The 22580-nt window shown below is 40.3% G+C and overlaps 3 protein-coding genes across 7 annotated transcripts; 2 read left to right on the forward strand and 1 right to left on the reverse strand.

Moving 5' to 3' along the window:
• Nucleotides 1-362: 362 nt before the first annotated feature.
• On the forward strand, nucleotides 363-8318 carry bdh2 (3-hydroxybutyrate dehydrogenase, type 2). The gene is made up of 10 exons (XM_058070125.2): nucleotides 363-499; nucleotides 2027-2116; nucleotides 2996-3074; nucleotides 4086-4182; nucleotides 6036-6144; nucleotides 6409-6469; nucleotides 6604-6717; nucleotides 7652-7710; nucleotides 7784-7876; nucleotides 8051-8318. The coding sequence occupies exons 2-10, from the start codon at nucleotides 2045-2047 to the stop codon at nucleotides 8102-8104; spliced, it is 738 nt and encodes a 245-aa protein (XP_057926108.2). The 5' UTR covers nucleotides 363-499; nucleotides 2027-2044; the 3' UTR covers nucleotides 8105-8318.
• LOC131127800 (sodium/hydrogen exchanger 9B2) lies at nucleotides 8318-19425 on the forward strand. 5 transcript variants are annotated; one of them, XM_058070056.2, is made up of 14 exons: nucleotides 8318-8463; nucleotides 9262-9521; nucleotides 10503-10704; nucleotides 10891-11061; nucleotides 11474-11616; nucleotides 13905-14032; nucleotides 14102-14277; nucleotides 15362-15468; nucleotides 15952-16101; nucleotides 16175-16283; nucleotides 16727-16863; nucleotides 16951-17173; nucleotides 18350-18423; nucleotides 18548-19425. In XM_058070056.2, exons 2-13 carry the CDS (start codon nucleotides 9363-9365, stop codon nucleotides 18409-18411), a joined length of 1767 nt encoding a protein of 588 aa, XP_057926039.2. In that variant the 5' UTR covers nucleotides 8318-8463; nucleotides 9262-9362; the 3' UTR covers nucleotides 18412-18423; nucleotides 18548-19425. The 5 variants fall into 5 exon arrangements, with proteins under 5 accessions (XP_057926039.2, XP_057926084.2, XP_057926027.2 ...); XM_058070101.2 differs by having other exon boundaries at nucleotides 16951-17134; XM_058070044.2 differs by having other exon boundaries at nucleotides 18350-19425.
• cisd2 (CDGSH iron sulfur domain 2) lies at nucleotides 18348-22199 on the reverse strand. The gene is made up of 3 exons (XM_058070139.2): nucleotides 21928-22199; nucleotides 21001-21215; nucleotides 18348-20921 (listed from the first exon to the last, which is right to left on the reverse strand). The coding sequence occupies exons 1-3, from the start codon at nucleotides 22028-22030 to the stop codon at nucleotides 20832-20834; spliced, it is 408 nt and encodes a 135-aa protein (XP_057926122.1). The 5' UTR covers nucleotides 22031-22199; the 3' UTR covers nucleotides 18348-20831.
• Nucleotides 22200-22580: the final 381 nt, after the last annotated feature.

Consider the following 22580-nt stretch of genomic DNA (forward strand, 5'->3'; position numbering starts at 1 on the left):
TACCATAGACCGTGTATATCATAGCTTATAATGAAGTTTCATGTTCAAATAAACTAAACTTGCTGTTGGATAACAACTGCCACAGGCAGAACAGCACCCTCACGTGGCTGTAAAAGGCACGTGAGACACTGCTCAATATCAAGCTACCGCAAGATGTAACCTGTTTGTGTCTGCGAATATAAATTATTTTGTTGTACATTCTTAAATATTTGGAATTATTGGTCGTACATCGTTCATTCATTCATTCATTCATTCATTCATTTTCTACCGCTTTTTCCTCACGAGGGTCGCGGGGGTCGTACATCGTACAGAAGGGAAATCATCATCGTACATCTGGCAACGCCGTTCCAGTTTTACAGCCAATAGCAATAGTCAGGATGTTGTCACGTGTCACCTGTGCGACTGATACTTCCGGGTTGCTAGCCAATAGGAGATAACCCCAATAAGGTCACATGTGCAGTGTGTCGTGCTAAACGTGTGTCGCTTCTCCAAACACAAGGTGAGTTTTCAAGACCAAACTATTAAAGTGAATTGTCTTGGTAACTTGTTCTTGAAGTTAACGCACTACAACGTGCACAAGTGTTGTTTTTAAGTTATAGACAATTCAGCAAAATGATTCTCTTTTGTATGTCATGCTTCTCCATAGTGTGTGATTTATTTCTTGATAGATTATAGTTCCAAAAAATAAAGGAGAGCTAAACTACTCACATTAGCACTAAAAAGCAGTCAATGTAGAAATAATATTGGCACCTACCACTGACTGACACTGTTTGTACTTTGCACTTTGATTTATTGTACTGTACAGTGGACATGCGTTTGAATTTGACATATTTAAAAGCATGCTAAACACACAGCATTGCTCAGTTGCTACCAATACATGCATAAGAATAGTCTAAAAACTAAATCCTTTTAAATATCTGTATATTTTGTAGGGATTCTGACACACCAAATGACATTTATTGAAGCATACAGTACCTTAGCTCTTGGTGAACATTAGACAGACTTTGCTGTGGTTACCTATGAAATTGTTTTGCGGTGCTGAAAATCATTCATTCATTTATTTTCTACCGCTTATCCGCACAAGGGTCGCGGGGGTGCTGGAGCCTATCCCAGCTGTCTTCAGGCGAGAGGCGGGGTACACCCTGGACTGGTCACCAGCCAATCACAGGGCACATATAGACAAACAACCATTCACACTCACATTCATACCTATGGACAATTTGGAGTCGCCAATTAACCTAGCATGTTTTTGGAATGTGGGAGGAAACCGGAGTACCCGGAGAAAACCCACGCATGCACGAGGAGAACATGCAAACTCCACACAGAGATGGCCGAGGGTGGAATTGAACTCGGATCTCCTAGCTGTGAGGCCTGCGCGCTAACCACTCGTCCCCCATGCTCTAAATCATTTATTCATTCATTTTCTACCGCTTATCCTCACAAGAGTCACGGGGGTGCTGGAGCCTATCCCAGCTGTCTTTGGGCGAGAGGCGGGGACTGCGACACCCTGGACTGGTCGCCAGCCAATCACAGGGCACATATAGACAAACAACCATTCACACTCACATTCATACCTATGGACAATTTGGAGTCACCAATTAAGCGAGCATGTTTTTGGAATGTGGGAGGAAACCGGAGTCCCGGAGAACATGCAAACTCCACACAGAGATGTCCGAGGGTGGAATTGAACTCGGGTCTCCAAGCTGTGAGGCCTGTGTGCTAACCACTCGTGCATACTCAAATATAGCTAAATGTACACATTTCAAAGAGGATTTGCTGGGAAGATATTCTTGTGAAAATTATGTTATAAATAATTAATGCAAATTCAGAAACTGCAGACAAGACAATTTCTTATTGTGTTTATAATTTCACTAATATCAACAAATGTCTTGAAATTTGCATCATAACCTCTGCTGCCAAGGATGAAGTTATGTATTTTTAGAGCCAGAGGGCATGTGTGTGTGTGTGTGTTTACAAACACACAAACCTGATGTTCTTATTGTTCAAATTTCCTGTTTCCACACAGCTGCTGGGAGCAGTGACGATGGGACGCCTGGATGGGAAAGTGATTGTGTTGTCAGCCGCTGCGCAGGGGATTGGACGTGCTGCTGCAGTTGTAATGAGATTTAATCAGAATTTCCACACCGATATGTTCCACATTATCAGTACAAAATGTTTATTTCATAGGCAGCTGTATGCCAGTCCAGGCTATATTGAAATTTGCAAGTGTGTACAAATAGCAAATGATGATCTCCCATTGTGTGGCATTATGCATATTTCCATATATCCTTGTGCTGCTGCTCCATTTTTTTTTAGTTAGTTTTTACATATTTTGCAATCATCATCATACGATTGCTATTGAAGCAAAAAATATTGCTTGCATGGACACAGCAGGAGAGAAGTATCATAAAAGAGATCTTGTGGCTTCTGGAGGACATATAAGAAACATTCAGAATGTTTACTATCTCACAAGGACGGTTTAACAACGTCCTTGTCGAGATTGGTCAAATCCTCTTCCACTGAAGCTTATCTGTGTGTAAGTGTGTGTGGAGTAGTTGTTGCTTTGCGGTATTGCAATGTGCACCCTGAACAAATTAAACTAGAGAGAGATGCATCCACACAATCACACACCATTTGGTCTAGGTCACATATTAATGATTAAAAAGTTGAACATTTCAATTTAGACTAGCGAAAGTGCTTTGGTGGAAGCCCCTATATGTGGTTAATGAAGCACTCAATCCATTCAGCAGCGCCTGACTGCAGCTAGAATGGAATTCAATTGAGGGTGGAAACACATATAAGGCTTAGAGATTGACCTGTGGTGACTATATAGAAACCTGCAAGTTTGATTTTTATGTCACCACAGATGCTTTTCCTGAAGGCCAGCTGAGAGACCTTCATGTAGAATTTTGGGAATTGTAACCTTTTATGCAGCAAGAAATTTGTATCCTTGAGTGACGTTATTGTGTATCTTTTTTTTAACTTTGATTGGCAGGCCTTTGCAAGGGAGGGAGCACAAGTCACTGCAACTGATATTAATGGAGAAAAGCTCAAAGAACTGGATGCCATTCAAGGTAGAGGACGGTGGAATGATTCCATCTGCTGGTAACATATTGTACTGCAGTCAGTAGGACCTTATTAATGGGGTGTTGGTCCATTTATTGAATTCAACTAATAGTAGTTAATAGTGTAATATTGTATAATCTTTGCATTTCTAGTAGCTTTTCACGCCTCGACTTTTTAGTCATGACAGTGGCTCAAACTGTGCTATGACAGAATAGTGGGGCCACATACAGATTATGAGAATAAAATCGTAGAGTTGTAAATTTATGAGAAAAAAGTCATAATACTGGAATAAAGTTGTAAATTTACAAGGATGATAGACTTAATATTACAGGTAAAATAGAGCATAGCTCTTCAGGAAGGAAGGCAACTTTTGCTTCAGGCAAGCTTTTATTTATAACTGTAATTTTCCCCACTGAGGGACGAATAAAGGTATATCTAATCTAATCTATAACATTGCAGCAAACCAGAGCATGTCTTGCCCTTCTCACTTTCGCCTTCCTTATCCACGCCTTTGCACATGCCAAAGGTCCCGAGTTTTTTTTTCTCATAAATTCATGACCTAATTATCATAATATTATGACTTTATTACAACTTTATTTTCAAAATATCAGATTATTGTTAAAGACATTGCCCGAAGCAGCTATGAAAAAAGGGGACTTAAAGTATGTGACCTTTGACCTATGTATAAACTGGATATATGTACAGTATATACGTATGTGTATATCTACAAAATAAGTGTTGTTGTTTCAGTTTATACTTGCAAAGCCGTTCACTCCCTGTGTTTAATTTTGCATGTTACAATTTTTGTATAGGAAAGAAAAGAATAAGAATAATTTTTAGATACTCTTAAATGTAGTTGTGTATATATTATAGATACAGTATATATTGTTGCAATAAGCAGGGTTACTTTTTCAAAATTCCCCGTAAAACAAATACTGAACCTTGCACAAATTGTTTCAATATATTTCAACGTAATGATTTTAGAGTTTACTGGTATGACCAAATATCTTCTTGAACAGGAATTAGGACCAAAGTGGTGGATGTGACCAAGAAAGACCAAGTGGAGGCCCTGGTCAAGGAACATGACCACGTAGATGTCCTGTTCAATGTGGCTGGGTACTGTACTTTTACACCTTTCCATTCATAATGATTAACACTGTTTTTGTGGTATCCCATGGAGCATTCGCACTTGGACACTTCATTAGGTACACTTACACAATGTTATATGACTTCCAGGATAAGAGCGAGATGAACGCTGAGGTTTGATTGAGAACTGCACGGCATCGTATTAAGTATATATGTCATGTATGACATAGGCAACAGCTCCTGCCTCAAACTAATCTTCTGTAATGAACACGTTGGTTTTTGTTTTAACTGTGATGCTTTCCAACACCATTTGTGCAAAATAAGACAAATACTACACAATATGTAATGTAAGTTATACAAAACATGCCAACACTTTGTCTCAACAAAACAGTAATTTTAAAAAATCAGGAAAACAAAAACAATTAAAATAACTTTTAATAATTAAAAAAATAAAAATAAATGTTAATAAATTCAAAATTCAGAATCTAATTAAATAAGTAATGATACAATTGGCAAGCACAAAATTTTATTATGGCACAATCATGGGTATAAGAACAAATTATGAAATTCTGGACTAATATGTATATTCAGTGCAATTATAAAATTCAGCATGTCACGACACCACAGAATAAAACATATTATATTAAGCAGTGCTTTCATCGCAAATTGCATATTAACAAACCACCCCACCTATTTTTTATGCCAGTATCAGCTAACATTATCGGTTAGCTGATGTTGATTTTAAGATAATAGTGGTGAAGCAAAGTCATCAAACAACTATGTAGCAGTAGCAGCAAGAATTTTTTTTTTTTCAAAAAATGTGTCTGTAAAATGAAAGGTCGTCTTGTATTCAGGATTGTTTTACACTGAGGTAGGTAGAGCTCATTCACATGTCAATAGACAAACCAATAGCCCTCTGTCATGTACTGTGTTCCCATCTCCTCCTCCTTTAATACAGTTCCAAAATCTCTACACTTAGAGGTTGAATCTCCACTTGACCTTTTGCTAAAGCTCCTTAACAACGGTCGAATGGCTACATTTGCCGGGACCCCTGATGAATGTGTGGTGGGTTTTGTCCACCTCCCGGACCATAAAAGTGTTGTTTAAACACCACAAAAAAGGATAATTTGTGACAGCCGCGGACCTGAAAAACAGGCAAAAAAACAAAGCATCAGAAAAGTGGGATTTCTTGCCTTGTTTAGGTCCTGCCGGGACCTACGATGAATGTGTGGTGGGTTTTGTCCACCTCTGGGACCAGAACGGTGTCATTTTAACAGCTCAAAGAAATTAGAAAAAGCAACAGCCGCAGACCTGAAAAACAGGCATAAAAAAATGAAGCATCAGAAAAGTGGGATTTCTCGCCTTCTTTCGGTCCTGCCGGGACCCCTGATGAATGTGTGATGGGATTTGTCGACCTCTGGAACCAGAAAAGTGTTGTTTAAACACCTCAAAAAAACAGTCATAGTAACACAGGCTACTGTTGTAGCCATAACTAATGAACCCCTGACATCACTTCCTCTCTGCTCCCCTACTACCATCAGAGCACATTTAGTGTGACACACACTAGCACAAGTTTTTTTTAATGTCTTAAATGGCTTATTTTCGCTGATTCTCTGTGGTATACTGGGTAATATGAGTGTACAGTAGGGGTGCTATTTCATGTATACAAGGCTCTAATGTATTAAAAAAAAAACCTGTTCACAATGTTCACAGATTTTCTATGCCATAAATATTCAATGTATAAAGAAGGAATCTTACTTGATGGAAACCAATTAAGCGCGATAAACAAAGTATGGCTGTATAACTTTGCATTGTAGACACTAGATATGCAATCAATCCAATATGTAATGTTCAATGAATTAATTAGCTCCATCTTTCTACAGGTTCGTGCACCATGGCTCCATCTTGGACTGTGAAGAGGCCGACTGGGATTTCACCATGGATGTCAACGTCCGGAGCATGTACCTTATGTGCAAGGCTTTCCTGCCCAAGGTAACCTTTGCCACTAAATGCTGCTTGATCCTCTTCCGAGGGGAATGCAGCTGTAACGGGAGTGACATATGCTCATATGTTTGTTTAGTTGTCATCCTTTGTACTCCAGAGATAAGCTGTTTTACTGAGATAAGCTTTGATGGGCATCAACTGCCCAGTCACTAGTCTAGGTCTTTCAGCTAAGTGTCTTCCCAACTTCGACATTATACCGTAGTTATATATAATTAACTCCACATCTCGCCCTAATTAATTTCATCATCACAGATGCTGGCAAGGAAGTCAGGAAACATCATTAACATGGCATCGGTCGCATCAAGCATAAAAGGTGAAGCATTCCCAACTAATAGATCCACTTGTATTTATTTGAAGGGACATTAAGGCACTGTAGTATGACCATGTTAATCCTCTTACTCCAGATAACGGCTTTGTGTGTGTGTGACATATGTTTCCTTGACACAGGTGTGGTGAACAGGTGTGTGTACAGCACCTCTAAGGCAGCCGTGATTGGCCTCACCAAATCTATAGCGGCCGATTTTATCGAACGAGGCATCCGCTGTAATTGCGTTTGCCCTGGTAAGTCAAGATAAAAAAATAACACCACTGTTTCCTGTTCCAGTACATAATATTGCCAAATCAGTGGGTTTTGGTATCTGAGGATATTGTATTGTTTTGTATTTCTAATTTTCTTTTTTTAACTCTATATCAACCAGAGTCACCTCTATTTGCCGGGTTCTGAGTTTACAAAGGCGAATAACCGCCGGCGTCTCTTAGTTAGCGATGGAACAAATACATTAGCATTACAACTCAGTGTGTAACCAACCTCCTGATGTATTTCATTACCTTCACAAGATGGCGGTAGCTGATGAGTGGCCAGCATCCAAAAGCTTTTAATAGTACTACAACTCCCGCTGTTGGTGTGAAACTAATGCGTGTTCCACTTGCCAACTGTTTCCTGACTTATTTAGTGTTTAGTTTGCTGAACAGTTTGTGCCTTACTGATGTTAGATGATGTTAGGTTCTGTTGCTGCTGTGTTATGCAATATACTGTACTTATATGTAAGAGAGCTACATTTTCCTTTCCACTTTCTCATGCATCCCAAATCATTCTGCAAAATCAAGTTCTCACTGAAGCACCCATTGTCGAATGACTGTTCCTTCCATTTTTTTATAAAGTGCAACTGCTAAATAAGTTACCATGGGGCCAAATAAAGTTTTCAGTGCCAGCGGTTCGATAAAAACGGTGAGAAACACTCCTAAAGGTCTGCATCAACAATAGGTTCCGTGCATTTATCATTTAGAAATAACAGCTCCTCTTGAAGTATCCCCTCCTTCTGCTTCCATGAAATGCCTCAGTCCTCTTTGCCAATAAATATCCCGGCTATAGCTCAGCATTTAGTCGTTAACTGTTTCAACAGTGCCTCTCATTAAAGTGAATGAGCACTTTCTTCAACATGTTTCATGAACAATTCCATATAGCGACAAATTAAAGATCCAAACTATGCTTTAGGCACTGTTGATACACCATCACTAAGGGGTCGGATCCAGGCCCAACCCGACCCAGAAAAGGTACAGTTGGCTTATTAATTATTACCTTTTTATAGTTCTCCTATAATGTTGCTATTATGTGCCACTTTAACAGGCTTATGAGGATTTTATGGCCAGGCAGAAAACAGGACGAATGTGCACAGCGGAAGAGGTGGCCTACCTGTGTGTGTACCTGGCCTCTGATGAGGTAAGTACTGTATGACATACACAAGCTTAGCTGTATCAGAAAATATGCTTTACAAGGATGATTGTTTCTAATGCTCATTTAGTCTATTGTGTTAATATCTTGCTACAGAAGATCGTCTTTATTGTGCAGATTAATCTAATGATGTATCTGATGAGTGTAAATATTCCTCCACAGTCTGCATATGTGACTGGCACTGAACACATCATCGATGGAGGCTGGAGGCTTTGAAGAATGTGCAGCGGAGATTTTCCTATTTAGCTGTAGATGCTGTGTTAAGACTGATGCATGGAAATATTTGATATTATTTCCACAGTTTTTATATGCCATTTATGTATCAAATTTGAGATATGGTCACAGCCATCTTAATAGCACAATAACACTATAATCATACATTTCGTGATGAATATACAATACAAATCGATTAAATCATCTTGTGTATGTGTACCTGACCCGGAGTCCTCTGTCCCTCCCAAACGTACATCCATGCCATCACTAATCCCCCTTTATTCCCATTACCCTCCCAGCCAACCTGCCAGAAAGCCTGCCAATGCCAGTTTTACGAGCTTTGACAATGTTCTTGCAGTGAGGTATGTCACAATTTATTTTTATTTTTATATAGCTAACTAATTTGATAGATAAACTGACGACAGTAGTTGGAAAGCTAACTACTGATGCTTTGTAGTGGGTTTGCTACTGTGCACCCGACAGGTGTGAACGTAACTTCGAAACGTACAAAAAAAATAAACAATACTCAACAGTGAGTTGTATATGTAGAATATAGGGTTTAGTACACTTTACCTGTACTCGTAGTGCTTAAAGACTCCTTTATTGAGTAGTATAACGCTAAAGTAGCGTTCGCGTTCTACTGTAGCATAGCTTGAGAAGCTAGTAGGCTAATTGTTAATTCTGGTTTCTAATAGCAACTATATACGCCGAAGACATCGGGACACTTGATAGAGGACACCCTCGTACCCACAGACTGATCCAAACACGTTGTTAATCAGGAGGCGTGGAAAAAACACCCAAAATGTGACCTAGTGTAAAGGCTAATCTGTTAGCAAACCCCCACCCCTCCGCCCTTGTGCGTGACGTTATCACATTATTAACCCATCCACTACGAAGACAGACCCTCCTCTTGTTCGCATTGGCTCGCTAATGGAATGGATTTAAACGTGTGCTAGCAGCGCCATATGGCTAGCATGTAAGCATCGATTAGTGTGCTCTGTTGTCAATATTGGATTAACCAGCGTCTGTTGCAACCAGTTAGTGCCTGTCAAAACATTGTAGTACGGGATTTTAGCGCTAACTTTTGATCTAGCTACACTTGAGTCGTATAGCGCTAAAAAAAAGTACAATATGAAGTACTGTAACCGTGATTTCCACAGCTTCTGACAAATCCTCCCAAAGGTGGACATAGAAGTGTAGGAACAGCCTATGGACTATCTACCCCTCACTTGAATGCTGAAGCGGACCATAGACACTGGAGATGACAACTGCCATGGAGGACACCCATTCCAAACCCGCCACCCCCGAACCCAGTCCAGCACCCAGTCCTGCACGAAGTCCTGCACGAAGTCCTGCGCGCAGTCCTACACCCAGCCCGCTGCTGGACAGGATACCTTTCCCAGCAGGAAACCACGTGGAGGTGAGAAGAAGTTTTATTTGATAAGCCATGGAGTTGCATTAAATATACTGTGCTGTAGATGCTGGTCCTTCTCGTTTTTGGTTTGTTTTTGTTTGTTTCAATAACTTGATGGAAGGATGTTTCTGTAACACAGTGCTTCTCAAATAGTGGGCAGGCGGGGGGCTAAACTGTCGGGCGTACGCGAGACGCAGTTTCCACTTTGCTGCTGAGGTCCATTTTCTTACTGCCCTCAGTCTCCTCTTGAATGGAATGTGTCTCCTCTCTGGGGCCATTGGTTCATGTCATTGGCACGTTTGAGAATAATTGAGTACTAAATAGAGTACTATACTCTGCTGTTTAGATTCATTTTCTTGCTGCCTTCAGTCTCATCTTGAATAAAATGTCTTTTTTTCTCATGGTCATTGGTGGAGGATATTTGTCAACACATAACGGACTATAAATGACAAAAGAGTATGATACTCTGCTACTTCGATCCATTTTCCTCCTGCCCTCAGTCTCTGTTTGAATAAAATGTGGCTCCTTTCCGTGCCATTGGTTGAGCAGATTTATCATGTCATTGTAACATTTGAGAACAATTGTCTAGAAATGACAAAAATGGATGCCATGGACTCTGCAGTGTTGCACTCCACAGTCTCCTATTGGCTGCAGCGGCCCATTTTCTTGCTATCGTCATCTTGAAAGAAATGTGCTCCGTTACCATGGCTAACAGTAGACGTACTGTAGTATTTATTACTGTGCTGGATACAACATGTTTTTTGCAGTTTACATCAATAGGTGGTGACACGCGACTTCTCACAAAGTGTCAGAGCTTTTCTTCCTGTCAATCACACAAACCAGTGATTTGACAAGATGCAGCTGCACACAGCCTCTTAAAGGTTGTTTGCAAGTTTTATAGTCATATTATATTATATTTTATATGTTATTTTCACAAACTAGACATTCAAGTTTTAAGTTGCTTTTTTGCTGCTGCTCCCTCTACAGCATCTGAATGTGAACCAGATCCAGGTGGTGGTGCGGCGCTGTTCCAGTCCAAATGTCACAGAGGAAACAACCTATTTTATTCCTCGTAACCCTGTGGTCGATGCTGGCACAAACACAGAACCACCACTTGTTTGCTGCCCCTTGCTTCATAGATTTTGCCCCTGTCCTCCGAGAGGCCTGGTGGCCTCTGTCATAACAAAAGGTAAGTGTTTAATGTATACTTCCTTAATAAAAGCATGGACGATTACATTACACATGACATTTACAGGATATCATCCCACTTCTGCCATCATCATAATGTATACAGTATCACATTCCAAATAATCTCGAATAACAGCACAAAGCGTGACTATTCCTGAAACTAACTATTGTCTCATGTCATCCCCAGTCCTTTTGGCTGCGGTGCTCTTTGGAGTGGTGTGGTCTGTCACAGAGGACGAATGCCTTCCAGGGGGTAACCTGTTTGGCATTACGGTGCTTTTCATCTGTGCAGTCATTGGTGGCAAACTAGTGGAGCTCATCCGGTTGCCCAGACTTCCACCCTTCCCTCCACTTCTTGGTAGGGAATTATACAACTATAAATTTATTCTGTGGTATATATTAGATTCATGATTGTTTGCCCATCTGTTTGTTGTTTGGAGGGGCCCGTGGCCTCCACACACTGTCCCCTCTAATCCCCGCTAGTCCATTCATTTTCAATGGAACCTGTGCGACAGGGCAGTTATCGCAATTATTGAGTCTCCGTCCAACGACCAAGCGACATGCAACATTTGTGCATGTTAATATCAGTATTACATGTATGCGAGCAAATCTTCCAAAACTTTTTGTCCGCAACCCAATGAGGGGTGTGCTACAAATGTAATTTACCTTTTATGTGAAATTATTAGGACAACCCATGTGTATCTGACATATCGTGTTCTGCATGTGGGAGTCTTTAAAAAAAACAAACGGGATCTCATTTCTGTTTGCAGGTATGCTGCTGATGGGGTTCATGCTGAGAAATATCCCAGTAATAACAGACGGAGTGTATATTAACTACAGGTGGTCGGCATCCCTCAGGAACATTGCCCTGGCGGTCATCCTGGCCAGAGCTGGTCTGGGTTTGGATCCCTCGGTTTGCTGCTCACTCCATTGTATTAGTTTAGTTTCATAGCACCTATTTAGAAAATATTGTTGATATATGACTGGGTTATACAGTATTTTAACCTGACTGGGCGTTGTGAACCTTTGTCTGACTTCCATCTGATAAGATGTGGGTCATAGTGCCACCTGTTGCTTTGACATACAGTGCATCCGGAAAGTATTCACAGCGCTTCACTTTTTCTACATTTTGTCATGTTACAGCCTCATTCCAAACTGTATTAAATTAATCTCTTACCTCAAAATTCTACACAAAATACTCCATTATGACAATGTGAAAAAAGGTTTTTTTTGACATGTTTCGAATTTATTAAAAATAGAAAACAAAAAAATCACATTTACATAAGTATTCACAGCCTTTGCCATGAAGCTCAAAATTGAGCTCAGGTGCATCTTTTTTCCTCTGATCATCCTTGAGATCTTTCTACAGCTTAATTGGAGTCCACCTGCAGTAAATTCAGTTGATTGGACATGATTTGGAAATATAATAACTGTCTATATAAGGTCCCACAGTTGACTGTGCATGTCAGAGCACAAACACCAAGCATGAAGTCAAAAGAACTGTCTGTAGACCTGCGAGACAGGATTGTCTGAGGCACAAATCTGGGGAAGGATACAGAAAAATTTCTGCTGCTTAGAAGGTCCCAATGAGCACAGTGGCCTCCATTATTCGTAAATGGAAGACGTTGGGAACCACCAGGACTCTTCCTAGAGCTGGCCGGCCTTCTAAACTGAGCGATCGGGGAAGAAGGGCCTTAGTCAGGGAGGTGACCAAGGCCCCGATGGTCACTCTGTCAGAGCTCCAGCGTTCCTCTGTGGAGAGAGGAGAGCCTTCCAGAAGGACAACCATCTCTGCAGCAATCCACCAATCAGGCCTGTATGGTAGAGTGGCCAGACGAAAGCCACTCCTTAGTAAAAGGAACATGGCAGCCCGTCTGGAATTTGCCAAAAAGCACCTGAATGACTCTCCATGAGAAGAGTAACCAAGAGTGACCATGAGAAACAAAATTCTCTGGTCTGATGGCTTTCGTCTGGCCACTCTACCATACAGGCCTGATTGGTGGATTGCTGCAGAGATGGTTGTCCTTCTGGAAGGCTCTCCTCTCTCCACAGAGGAACGCTGGAGCTCTGACAGAGTGACCATCGGGGCCTTGGTCACCTCCCTGACTAAGGCCCTTCTTCCCCGATCGCTCAGTTTAGAAGGCCGGCCAGCTCTAGGAAGAGTCCTGGTGGTTCCAAAGGTCTTCCATTTACGAATAATGGAGGCCACTGTGCTCATTGGGACCTTCAAAGCAGCAGAAATGTTTCTGTATCCTTCCCCAGATTTGTGCCTCAAGACAATCCTGTCTCGCAGGTCTACAGACAGTTCTTTTGACTTCATGCTTGGTGTTTGTGCTCTGACATACACAGTCAACTGTGGGACCTTATATAAACAGTTATTATATTTCCAAATCATGTCCAATCAACTGAATTTACTGCAGGTGGACTCCAATTAAGCTGTAGAAAGATCTCAAGGATGATCAGTGGAAAAAAGATGCACCTGAGCTCAATTTTGAGCTTCATGGCAAAGGCTGTGAATACTTATGTAAATGTGATTTTTTTGTTTTCTATTTTTAATAAATTCAAAACATGTCAAAAAAAACCTTTTTTCACATTGTCATAATGGAGTATTTTGTGTAGAATTTTGAGGTAAGAGATTAATTTAATACAGTTTGGAATGAGGCTGTAACATGACAAAATGTAGAAAAAGTGAAGCGCTGTGAATACTTTCCGGATGCACTGTACACTCAACAAACATGGCATGCCGTAATGTGGATGATTTTTTTTGTTTAGCCGTGTATTTTTGTTTGGTGCAATACATGTGGATATATTCCCTTACTGTAAATATTTTAACATTTCCAATTACATCAGATCAGTTTCAATTAGGGATGCGCCGATAGATTGGTCTCAAATCAATATTGGACGATTTATGTGAACAAAAAACATGTGATTGGCATATCTGTATGGGCCAATTGGTATGTGGTATCGGAATTGGCAGTATAAAACCCTGATCGGAGCATCCCCGGATTGATTGATGTAAAATACTAAAACACGAGCAAAATCTGCATTTTAAATAATATGAGCTTCATATACATTATCATGTGAATATATTTTATGTTCATTAATTTTAGAATACAATATGTTTTCATTATTTTATTTACTATATATGTTGTAAATCTAGTTCCTTACTGTTAAATAACCTTAACAATGTTGTTTTGCCAGGCTTTAAAGAAACTAAAGTCAGTGTGTCTGCGTGTGGCAATGGGTCCCTGCATCATCGAGGCCTGCACCATAGCTCTGGTCTCTCACTTCCTTATGGGTTTGCCCTGGGTGTGGGGCTTCATCCTCGGGTAAATTTCTGTCTTTATCTCTCTGTTTATCTTCCTGTCCAGACATCAATCATCACTTCCACTTTACAGTTTCGTGCTCGGGGCCGTGTCGCCAGCAGTGGTGGTCCCCTCCATGCTGCTGCTGCAAAAGGATGGCTACGGAGTAGAGCAGGGTATCCCCACTCTGCTAATGGCAGCAGGCAGCTTTGACGATATTCTAGCCATCACTGGGTTCACCACATGCTTGGGCATGGCCTTTGCTACAGGTAATGGTGAAGGAGAAAACTAAATCACTCCCAAGTTGTGTGTGTGTGTATGTATGTTCTTAGTGTGGAATAAAAGCACATCTTGCACATATCTTGCATCTTAGGACAACACAGAGACAAATGAAGCAAATGTGCATTTCTTTAAAAAAAAAAAAAAAAAGATTATTTGTCATTATGTTCCCAAGGTCTGAAATACAGTATGTTGGAATTCCCACTTGAAGTAAAACTTCACTTTTCTTAAGATATGATAAGATGGCACTAAGAAGGCACATAATGGGAGAAATGTATTCCGCATATAAAGCCTTCTGTAAGGAACTCTAAAAAGCACCAATAGCGCTCTATTTGCATACTGTAAAATGTGACGTGCATATTAACTTAGCCACAGCGATCATTCTCATTGTTACTCCGATCAAAGTAAGTTATTGGCGTATTGACACCTTGCCACACCACAGAAGCTGGCTGGCGGCTAACTTTACTACACACTCGCCCGCAGCGTGTCACAACATGCTCATAACACCTAGAGGCGACTATCGACGGTTAAAGCTACATACTGTGTTTTAATTTTTGAGTTTGGAAAATTTAATGTTAGGTGTAAGCCTTCCCTTCTGCGTTGTTATGTGAAATTGATGCACCCAAGAAGGAAGTTTTGGTAATGTTTAAAAGGCCCAAAATACCTGTACTGGTAAGTGTGTAGTACATGTTATCAATAATGCACCTGTTACTACATAGTCACAGCATGTACTATACATTCATTCATTTTCTGTACCGCTTATCCTCACAAGGGTCGCGGGCATGCTGGATATAAAATCATAAAAACCTGTTGGAGTTGTTTTCCTTTAAGTGCTCTAATACGTCAAATAAAGCTGTTTGTTGTATTCCAGTATGTTTTTGTTATTCCGCCACAAAGGAACATTTGGTTTTATGGACAATATGTTGTGTTTTACGGTCTTCTTTTTACAATAAGCAAGCGCTGTCATTTCTGCCACAATTTAAAGCATATTATTGTCAAAATAGCATGCCCGATAAACACACAAAGCTTACATTTTATTCTACAGTGCATCAGTTTCCTTTCTCTTCTTTGTAGGGTCCACTTGGTACAACATCTTGAGAGGTGTGCTGGAGGTGGCCGGTGGACTCTTCGCTGGTATCCTCCTTGGTTTTCTCATTCAATACTTTCCCAGTCTTGATCAGGTAAACATGAAGGGTTCACTCTGTGCATTTGTGTTAACACTTGGGCGCGTTGGTTCTATCGCTGCATTAGCAAATGCACACACATATTGCTGCAAGTGAACGTTGTGAGGAGTAACAAGCAAAATAAAGCAAATGGGTGATTCTCCTGAAAGGGGTACCAACGACGGGGTAGTTAGTTTGAAGGTGATGACGCACAGACTACAGTGATTTGAAGTCATGGCCATGTGAAAATATACAACACACTATTGAATAAATGGGGAACAGTGTTGAATAATTTCTTCATTCCTGTTTTGCATGAAACACAATTTGATATCAATTTCATCTCATTTGCACATAGTAATTTTGTGACATGAAAATGTTTGTGACAAATAAAATGTAATAAATGTGAGAATTGTGAGATGCCTTACATCTGTGTGAGGTCTGCCATGATGGCATGTAGAATGCACTAAATGTGTCCTCATTGCCTGTGTTTTGTCCATGCAGAAACACTTGGTGATGAAGCGATCCTTCTTGGTGCTCGGCCTGTCCGTCTTTGCTGTGTTTGGCAGCGGTGTTGCCGGTTTTCCTGGCTCTGGAGGCCTCTGTACTCTAGTATTGGCATTCCTGGCTGGTCTGGGATGGGGTGCAGAAAAGGTACTGTAAATATCTTTTTTCTAACCAAAGACAACTGGAATTAACATCAGTTTGTGGATATGTGTGTCAAAAGTCACGTGTGGAGGAAGTGGTGGGCTGGGCGTGGGATGTGTTCCAGCCGCTTCTCTTTGGCCTCATTGGAGCAGAGATACGAGTGTCTGAGTTGGAAGGACACGTAGTTGGTGAGAACACACTGGGACACTTCACAGTTTTCTCACTGGTGTTGAAAAAGCTTTAATAGTGGTTCTCTCTTATTTTCAAATAACTCGAAGATATGATTGAAGTGTCTATTTTTATATTTAAATTTAAAGGGTTTCCCACGAAATGCCATTTAAGGATTGCAGCCTTTTTGTTATTTTCTGTAGTCAGTTCATTTACTCTAGTACAATTCCCATTTTGCATATGTACGTATAGGTGTTTAAATTGGAAAACTGATTGTAAAAGGTCTTGAATTTTATCTTGAAAAAGCACAAAATTTCTAATAAGAATTTCTATCTTCAAAACTGCTAATGGAGAGATACAAACCGATGCTCAATGGTCCTGTAACAGATTGTAACTCAGAGTGAGAAAAATATGAGCGTTACAATGTTGTGCATACAGTATATGTTGTGTTTGTATTGCGCAGGTCTGGGTATAGCCTCTCTCCTTATTGCTCTGCTGGTTCGACTCCTTTTCACCTACGTGTGTGTGTTGTTTGCCGGCTTTAACGTAAGAGAGAAGGTTTTCATTGCTCTGGCCTGGATGCCCAAAGCCACAGTGCAGGTATTCTTACTCTTAAAAAAAAAGGTAAAAATATTGGTATGGTTGTTGCATTCCGGAACGTTAAAGGTATACTTTCCCCATCACCAGGCAGCCATTGGCTCGACAGCTCTCGACACAGCCAGGACAAAGGAGGACGGACAGCTGCAGAAGTACGGCATGGATGTGCTGACTGTGGCCGTGCTTTCCATCCTCCTCACGGCGCCAGTAGGAGCCCTTATCATAGGTCTGTGCGGGCCTTGTCTACTGCAAAAGCCAAAGAACTCAGCCTGTGGTGAGCGAGTCAAACCGAATTTATCAGCTTTTTTTTTAGGTAGGTATAAAGTGTGGACGTGTGTTATCCATTTAAACGCTGGTCAGATTCAACCAGCTTTGCCTCGTTGCTGTGTCCGAGTAGTGAGTTACTAGCTCCTTCACCCTCCCTCTACTGCTACAGCAATGTGTTTACAGTATGGTGTGTGTGCATACAATGGATAAAAACTCGAGGAATCCAAATATCTAACAGGGTCTACTCTTTGAATGATTTGGCAACATTTATTCCAATGAAACTATAATAGGGCAGGGGTGTCCAAAATTTTTCTACAGATCTTCTTCAAAAAAATGAAGGATTGGGGGTGGGTGAGGGCAAGATGTTAAAAACAATCAGGTGTACATTAATACATACTAAGCTATCTGAACAAAACATGCACATCTGAGCTTTGTGTTATCAGTGACAAAGCGCATTTTTGAAATATCAAATAATACAGCTCAATTAATTTAATGTTAAATATGGTGAGCGCCAATAAAGTTGTGAAAATGGCCCTGGGCGGTACTTTGGACACCCCGGGCTATTGGGTGGGAACTGGGTTGAGTTGAATTGTTTGCCAATACAACTCAATTTAACAATTGAGTTGGAAAGTATGCATAAACATAATCATATTGTCAAAGTACTCACTTGCCTAACAATCATGCTCACATATGTATGTCCCAAAAGTAGAGCAAGAGTCTAAAAGCCAGGCCAGGAAAAGTACAACGATATGGCCTCCTTCTTTTCATGTACATAAACCATTTCATAAGGATATCAGTGATGATAAACCAAACCGGTAAATGGCACAAGTGGTCATTTGGTTACATCCGAGGTCTGCTTCTGGACTGTGATGTCAGTGAATGGTACCTGAATGATACCTAAATCAACTCTGATGTCACTCATGCTGTGCAAAAACACTTGATGGGCATACAATACAGTAATAAATAGATTAAATATAATATTTAAATTAAATGGTAAAATGAAAAAGTTTTAATGGATTTACGGGAGTGTGTTCAAAAACACGAATCACCAAAACGCTGTAACCCGAGGACCACTTGTTCAAAAAGGACAGGAAAAGGAAGTGGTACCCATACACCTGTACAGTATTTAGTGGTCGGCGGAGCACACTTTGAGGGACACAACAGCTGGAAAAAGCACAGCACAAAATATCACTTGTCTATGTCCCCTCTGAATCTCCTCCAGGCACTGCGGCTGGAAGCGATGAGGACAACGAAACGCCGGTCACCTATGAAAGCACACTCTGACATCAGCAGTCTGTATGCATTTTGCATTGGAACATATGTTTTCGCCACTGATATCATCAAAACAACAATCTATTTATGGATTTAGTTTTCCCCCAAGTAAAGTGAACATAATGTTCATCTTTTTTTATCTACTTAGACTCTGTAAGGCAGAGACATCCAAAGTCTGACCTGGCGGTCCATTTGCGGCCCCCAGCATATCATAAAGATGAACCCCACATTACAAGGTATGACACTAATACTAGTAAAACAGAAAAGCAGTGGTTTGTATAGATAGACATATAAATATCAGGTTCTGAGTTATATTTTAATTCAGAAGGGGGCATGACAGAAAAGGATTAAGGTGTAATATCATAAAGTGACCCATGGATCCTTCAATTATGTATGTGGAAAAACTTTGAACCCCTCTGCTGTAGGGAGACCTGTCTGACACACTATATGCAAGTTGTCCTTTAGCCACTGAGTGGCCTGCTTTGTCCTGTCCACGTATGTGATGTGTGAATGAGTGTGTATTTATAGCCACTGGGTAACCCCCAGGCCTCCAACAACCAAATGACCCACATCTGAGCGTGCGAATGGCACACCAGAGGTAGTTTCAAGTTCTAGATATGTTCATTGTAGTGTCATGGCTGTGGTTTACGTTTTTATTAATTTATTGTGTTATATTTAAATAAGGCAAAAAGATGAATTTGGACTTCATTGGTTAGAAATATTCAGGCGCATATGTTTGACACTGTATTTTTTTTAATCAAAATGTACATACAATAACTCAGGAAAAAGTATATAAGCCACATTTTGTTTTTTTTAGAAATTGCTGCTCAACTCCTCACACTTTTCTGTTTAGTAGCCCAGTTGTTTTCTTATAAGTAATTTATTACATACAATAAGTATACAGTGTAACTTGAGATGTCATGTGTTTAAATGAGCTAATGCAAACTGTGTGCAGTATTTAGAGTGCAGTGACAATTAGTTTTTTTTTACCAAAGATTCTTGAAATTAAAAAATAACAAAAAATCACTTTGGTTTTGTTTTTTAGTTGTTTCTTTATTGTACATGTGGACACTTTTAACCTCAAACATGACATATTCACTTGTTAGCATTTAGCTCGAAACATGATTGTGTCTTAGCTGATATACTTTAGGGGGGCGGGGGAATCATTCAAACCATTATTTAGAACACATGATAAACATTCACTTTCGATTGTATTAAGCTTTTATGTAAAAATATTGCTGACATACTCCTGCGAGAACTACAGTATTTACAGTCATTTTTACGGTATACAAGATAAGAATAAATGCAAATATAGATCCTGCTGATATCCCTAAAAAACCTCAGTAGAAGGCCATGTAGACTTGTACGGTATAGGCGATATAACTCAAATGTGCAAGTTCAAATCAACAGGTGCTTGAGGGCATCAGAAATGTTGCAGCGAGTCTCTCATAATAACTTAATGCTTGATGGCTTCACATTAGTTAGAATTTGGGAGTAATGAAAGGCAGAAAGGATAGAATGGTAGCACATAGTAAAATAGGCTTATACAGATATTTTACTTCACATGTAAGGTCACTGCAATTCTGTTATCCCCTCAAAGTGGTCCCCATGATGTGTAGACTAAAATCCAATTTACAGTATCTCATAGAAGTCAGTATACTCCTGACATCACAGCAACCATTTTTCATTATAATCTCAAAATAGCTCACTCCGTCCATGCCGTTTGTCAAACAAACCCGTTAAAGGTGCTGAAACCAATGCATAAAGTGAACCATCTTCCTGCCTGGTGGAGATGAGAAACTCGGAAAACAGCCATGCATGCAAATTGGAATATATTAAGGCTAGCAAGATGATCAAGTTCATTTATTGTGTGATTATTATTGGCCCGGGCCTCGTGCCCACTAGACATTTTTTCCTAAATAATCTTGTGACAACCATACAAAGTACAATATTATAGAAAGTAAAGTTGAATACACTTTATATTACATCAGTATATATTTATCCACTGTAAATGGGTCAATAAACCACCATTATTGTCTAAATACAAATACATATCAACATGTGTCTTGCAACAGGCAATTCATGGTGGTTGTAGTGTCATGGTCTGAGTGAGCTATGGTTCACTGGAGGGAAATGTTAGGGCACCATTTGGACTTGTGTTGCCAGCTATTTCGACAAAAGTATTTTCAGTGGATGGTAAATGGATGCCAGCCTGTATACTGACTATTCTTAAGTATATGCAAGTTTTGTTTCTGCAGCATTGTCCGTTGGAAAGAAATAATAAAAATGGTTGCTGAAATGTGAGGGCATAAAGCGGCAAAACGTTCCTTTTGTCAACACACTACTTCAGATGACAACTCAATGACACATTTCTGACCAGCATGTGTAAATAAATGCAAATACGAGGGGGGGGGGGGTCGGTCAGTGGTCAATTATAGGATCTTCTTCTTGAGTATGAGCGGTCCCACATTGTCTCCCGTCAGCTCGTTGTGCTTTAAGTGAGACTTGTCACAAACAGGAAACTAAAAGAGGAAACAGATTCCTATTAGGCTGGCTGGCAACATGCTAAGCTCACTAAATGAATGCAAGAAACAGACGTACCGTTTTGGAACGCCAACAGCGACAGTAGCAAACGTTTGCACTGTTCAGATCCTCAATGTCTATCTCGTTGACCACTTTGGGGTTCTCCTTCTGAATCTTTAGGTTGATCAGGCTGTCTCTCTGCTTCTTCTTCTTGGGGAAGAAGGGTCGAATGGTCAGGTAACCCAGCAAAGCCAAGATGCCTAGTAGAGGCAGCAACCGCAGCCACTCGGACACTGCGGGTACATGAAGGTACAGAGACATTGCATAAAAGGCCTCATTCTTTTACAGAGTAGTAATTCAAATTGGAAAGCATTTACATTGGAACAGAGCCAAAGTCCCAGCTGTGTGACTTTAGCAAGAGTTGGTCTTTTGGGGCACAATTGTGCCTAGCAAGCAAGTGGCTCCCAATTTGTTGGAGCTATCTGAACCACATTTATTTTTTAATCACCAAAAACTACCAATCTATGTTAGCTTGAACGTTGGGTTTTTGGGGCACACTATTCTGCCTAGCAACACATTTGTCGCTGTCCAATAAAATCCTCTGAGAGTGAGCTTCCAGTTTTTATCAGAACCACAAACAACAGCTTTTGTTGTATTTTTGGACAGCAATTTGTAAAAATTAATACAAGTGGCTGTAACACATACTGTACATCCCGCATAGCTTGGTTGAACATTGTTTAATACACGCAAATAACTATATAGACTACAGGGTCTTAAATTGCATGAAGCACATTAAGTTTTTAATTAATTCAAGTTGCCAATACAGGACTACAGGTGATAATATTAATTTCTGAGCGTTTTACATATTTTCTGACATCCACTGTGCCACAGTCACCGACGTGTTTGCATGCGAAGTGAACTGAAGGTTTGGCGCTTTGTGTTGAAAAGTGTCGCCCCCATTAGTTAAGAGACATTCACAAGAGTACATGGTTGGTGTTAAATCACCTGTTAAGCTTGCAAAGCCACCGATTGTCTCCGGGAGAGGAAGTTTCTTCAAGTACGCTGGAAGCTGCACTTTTATTATCCTCGAAATCGTTTCTAAAACCATCTTGAAGTGTTCACTGTTAAGTGCAGCAGGCTTTCACTTGGATACTAGTTCCTGCGCTTCGTTTATCTGTCACTACGCTTTTTGTTCTCAGCACGGTCCTTCACCGGTACGTAATCACAGAACCGCTATAATGCTAAGAAGCTAAGAAAGGGCGTAAATGGCATCGTGAATAGACTGGACGACGACCTGTGACCGCCGCCAAGCAACCAATCAGCATCAAAGGAGTTGGTGGCTTTTGATTGGATAGCAGTTTCAGGGCGGGGCTTTGTGCACGCTTCAGAAACCTCGTTAATTTGAAACTCAAAAGCAAAAACCACACAAATATATCTTATGCTTGATGTTCTACGTGTTTTTTTAGAAGAAACAACATGAAATGAGTGCAGCTTCTTTTGTATCATAAGTCTTAATCACAAAGCCTTTACGACTGTCTCGTTTTATATCCATTGCAGTTATCAGTATAGTGTAACAATAGCGTAATGGTTACGTTTCATTTTAATCGGGGAAAATTTACTCTAAGTCAATAAAAGTAAATGCTGTACATATCTTTCAC

Source organism: Doryrhamphus excisus, linkage group LG9 (assembly GCF_037039965.1).
Source record: "Doryrhamphus excisus strain RoL-2023G ecotype Guam linkage group LG9, RoL_Dexc_Guam_v1.1, whole genome shotgun sequence".
In the NCBI taxonomy this organism is placed as follows: Eukaryota; Metazoa; Chordata; class Actinopteri; order Syngnathiformes; family Syngnathidae; genus Doryrhamphus; species Doryrhamphus excisus.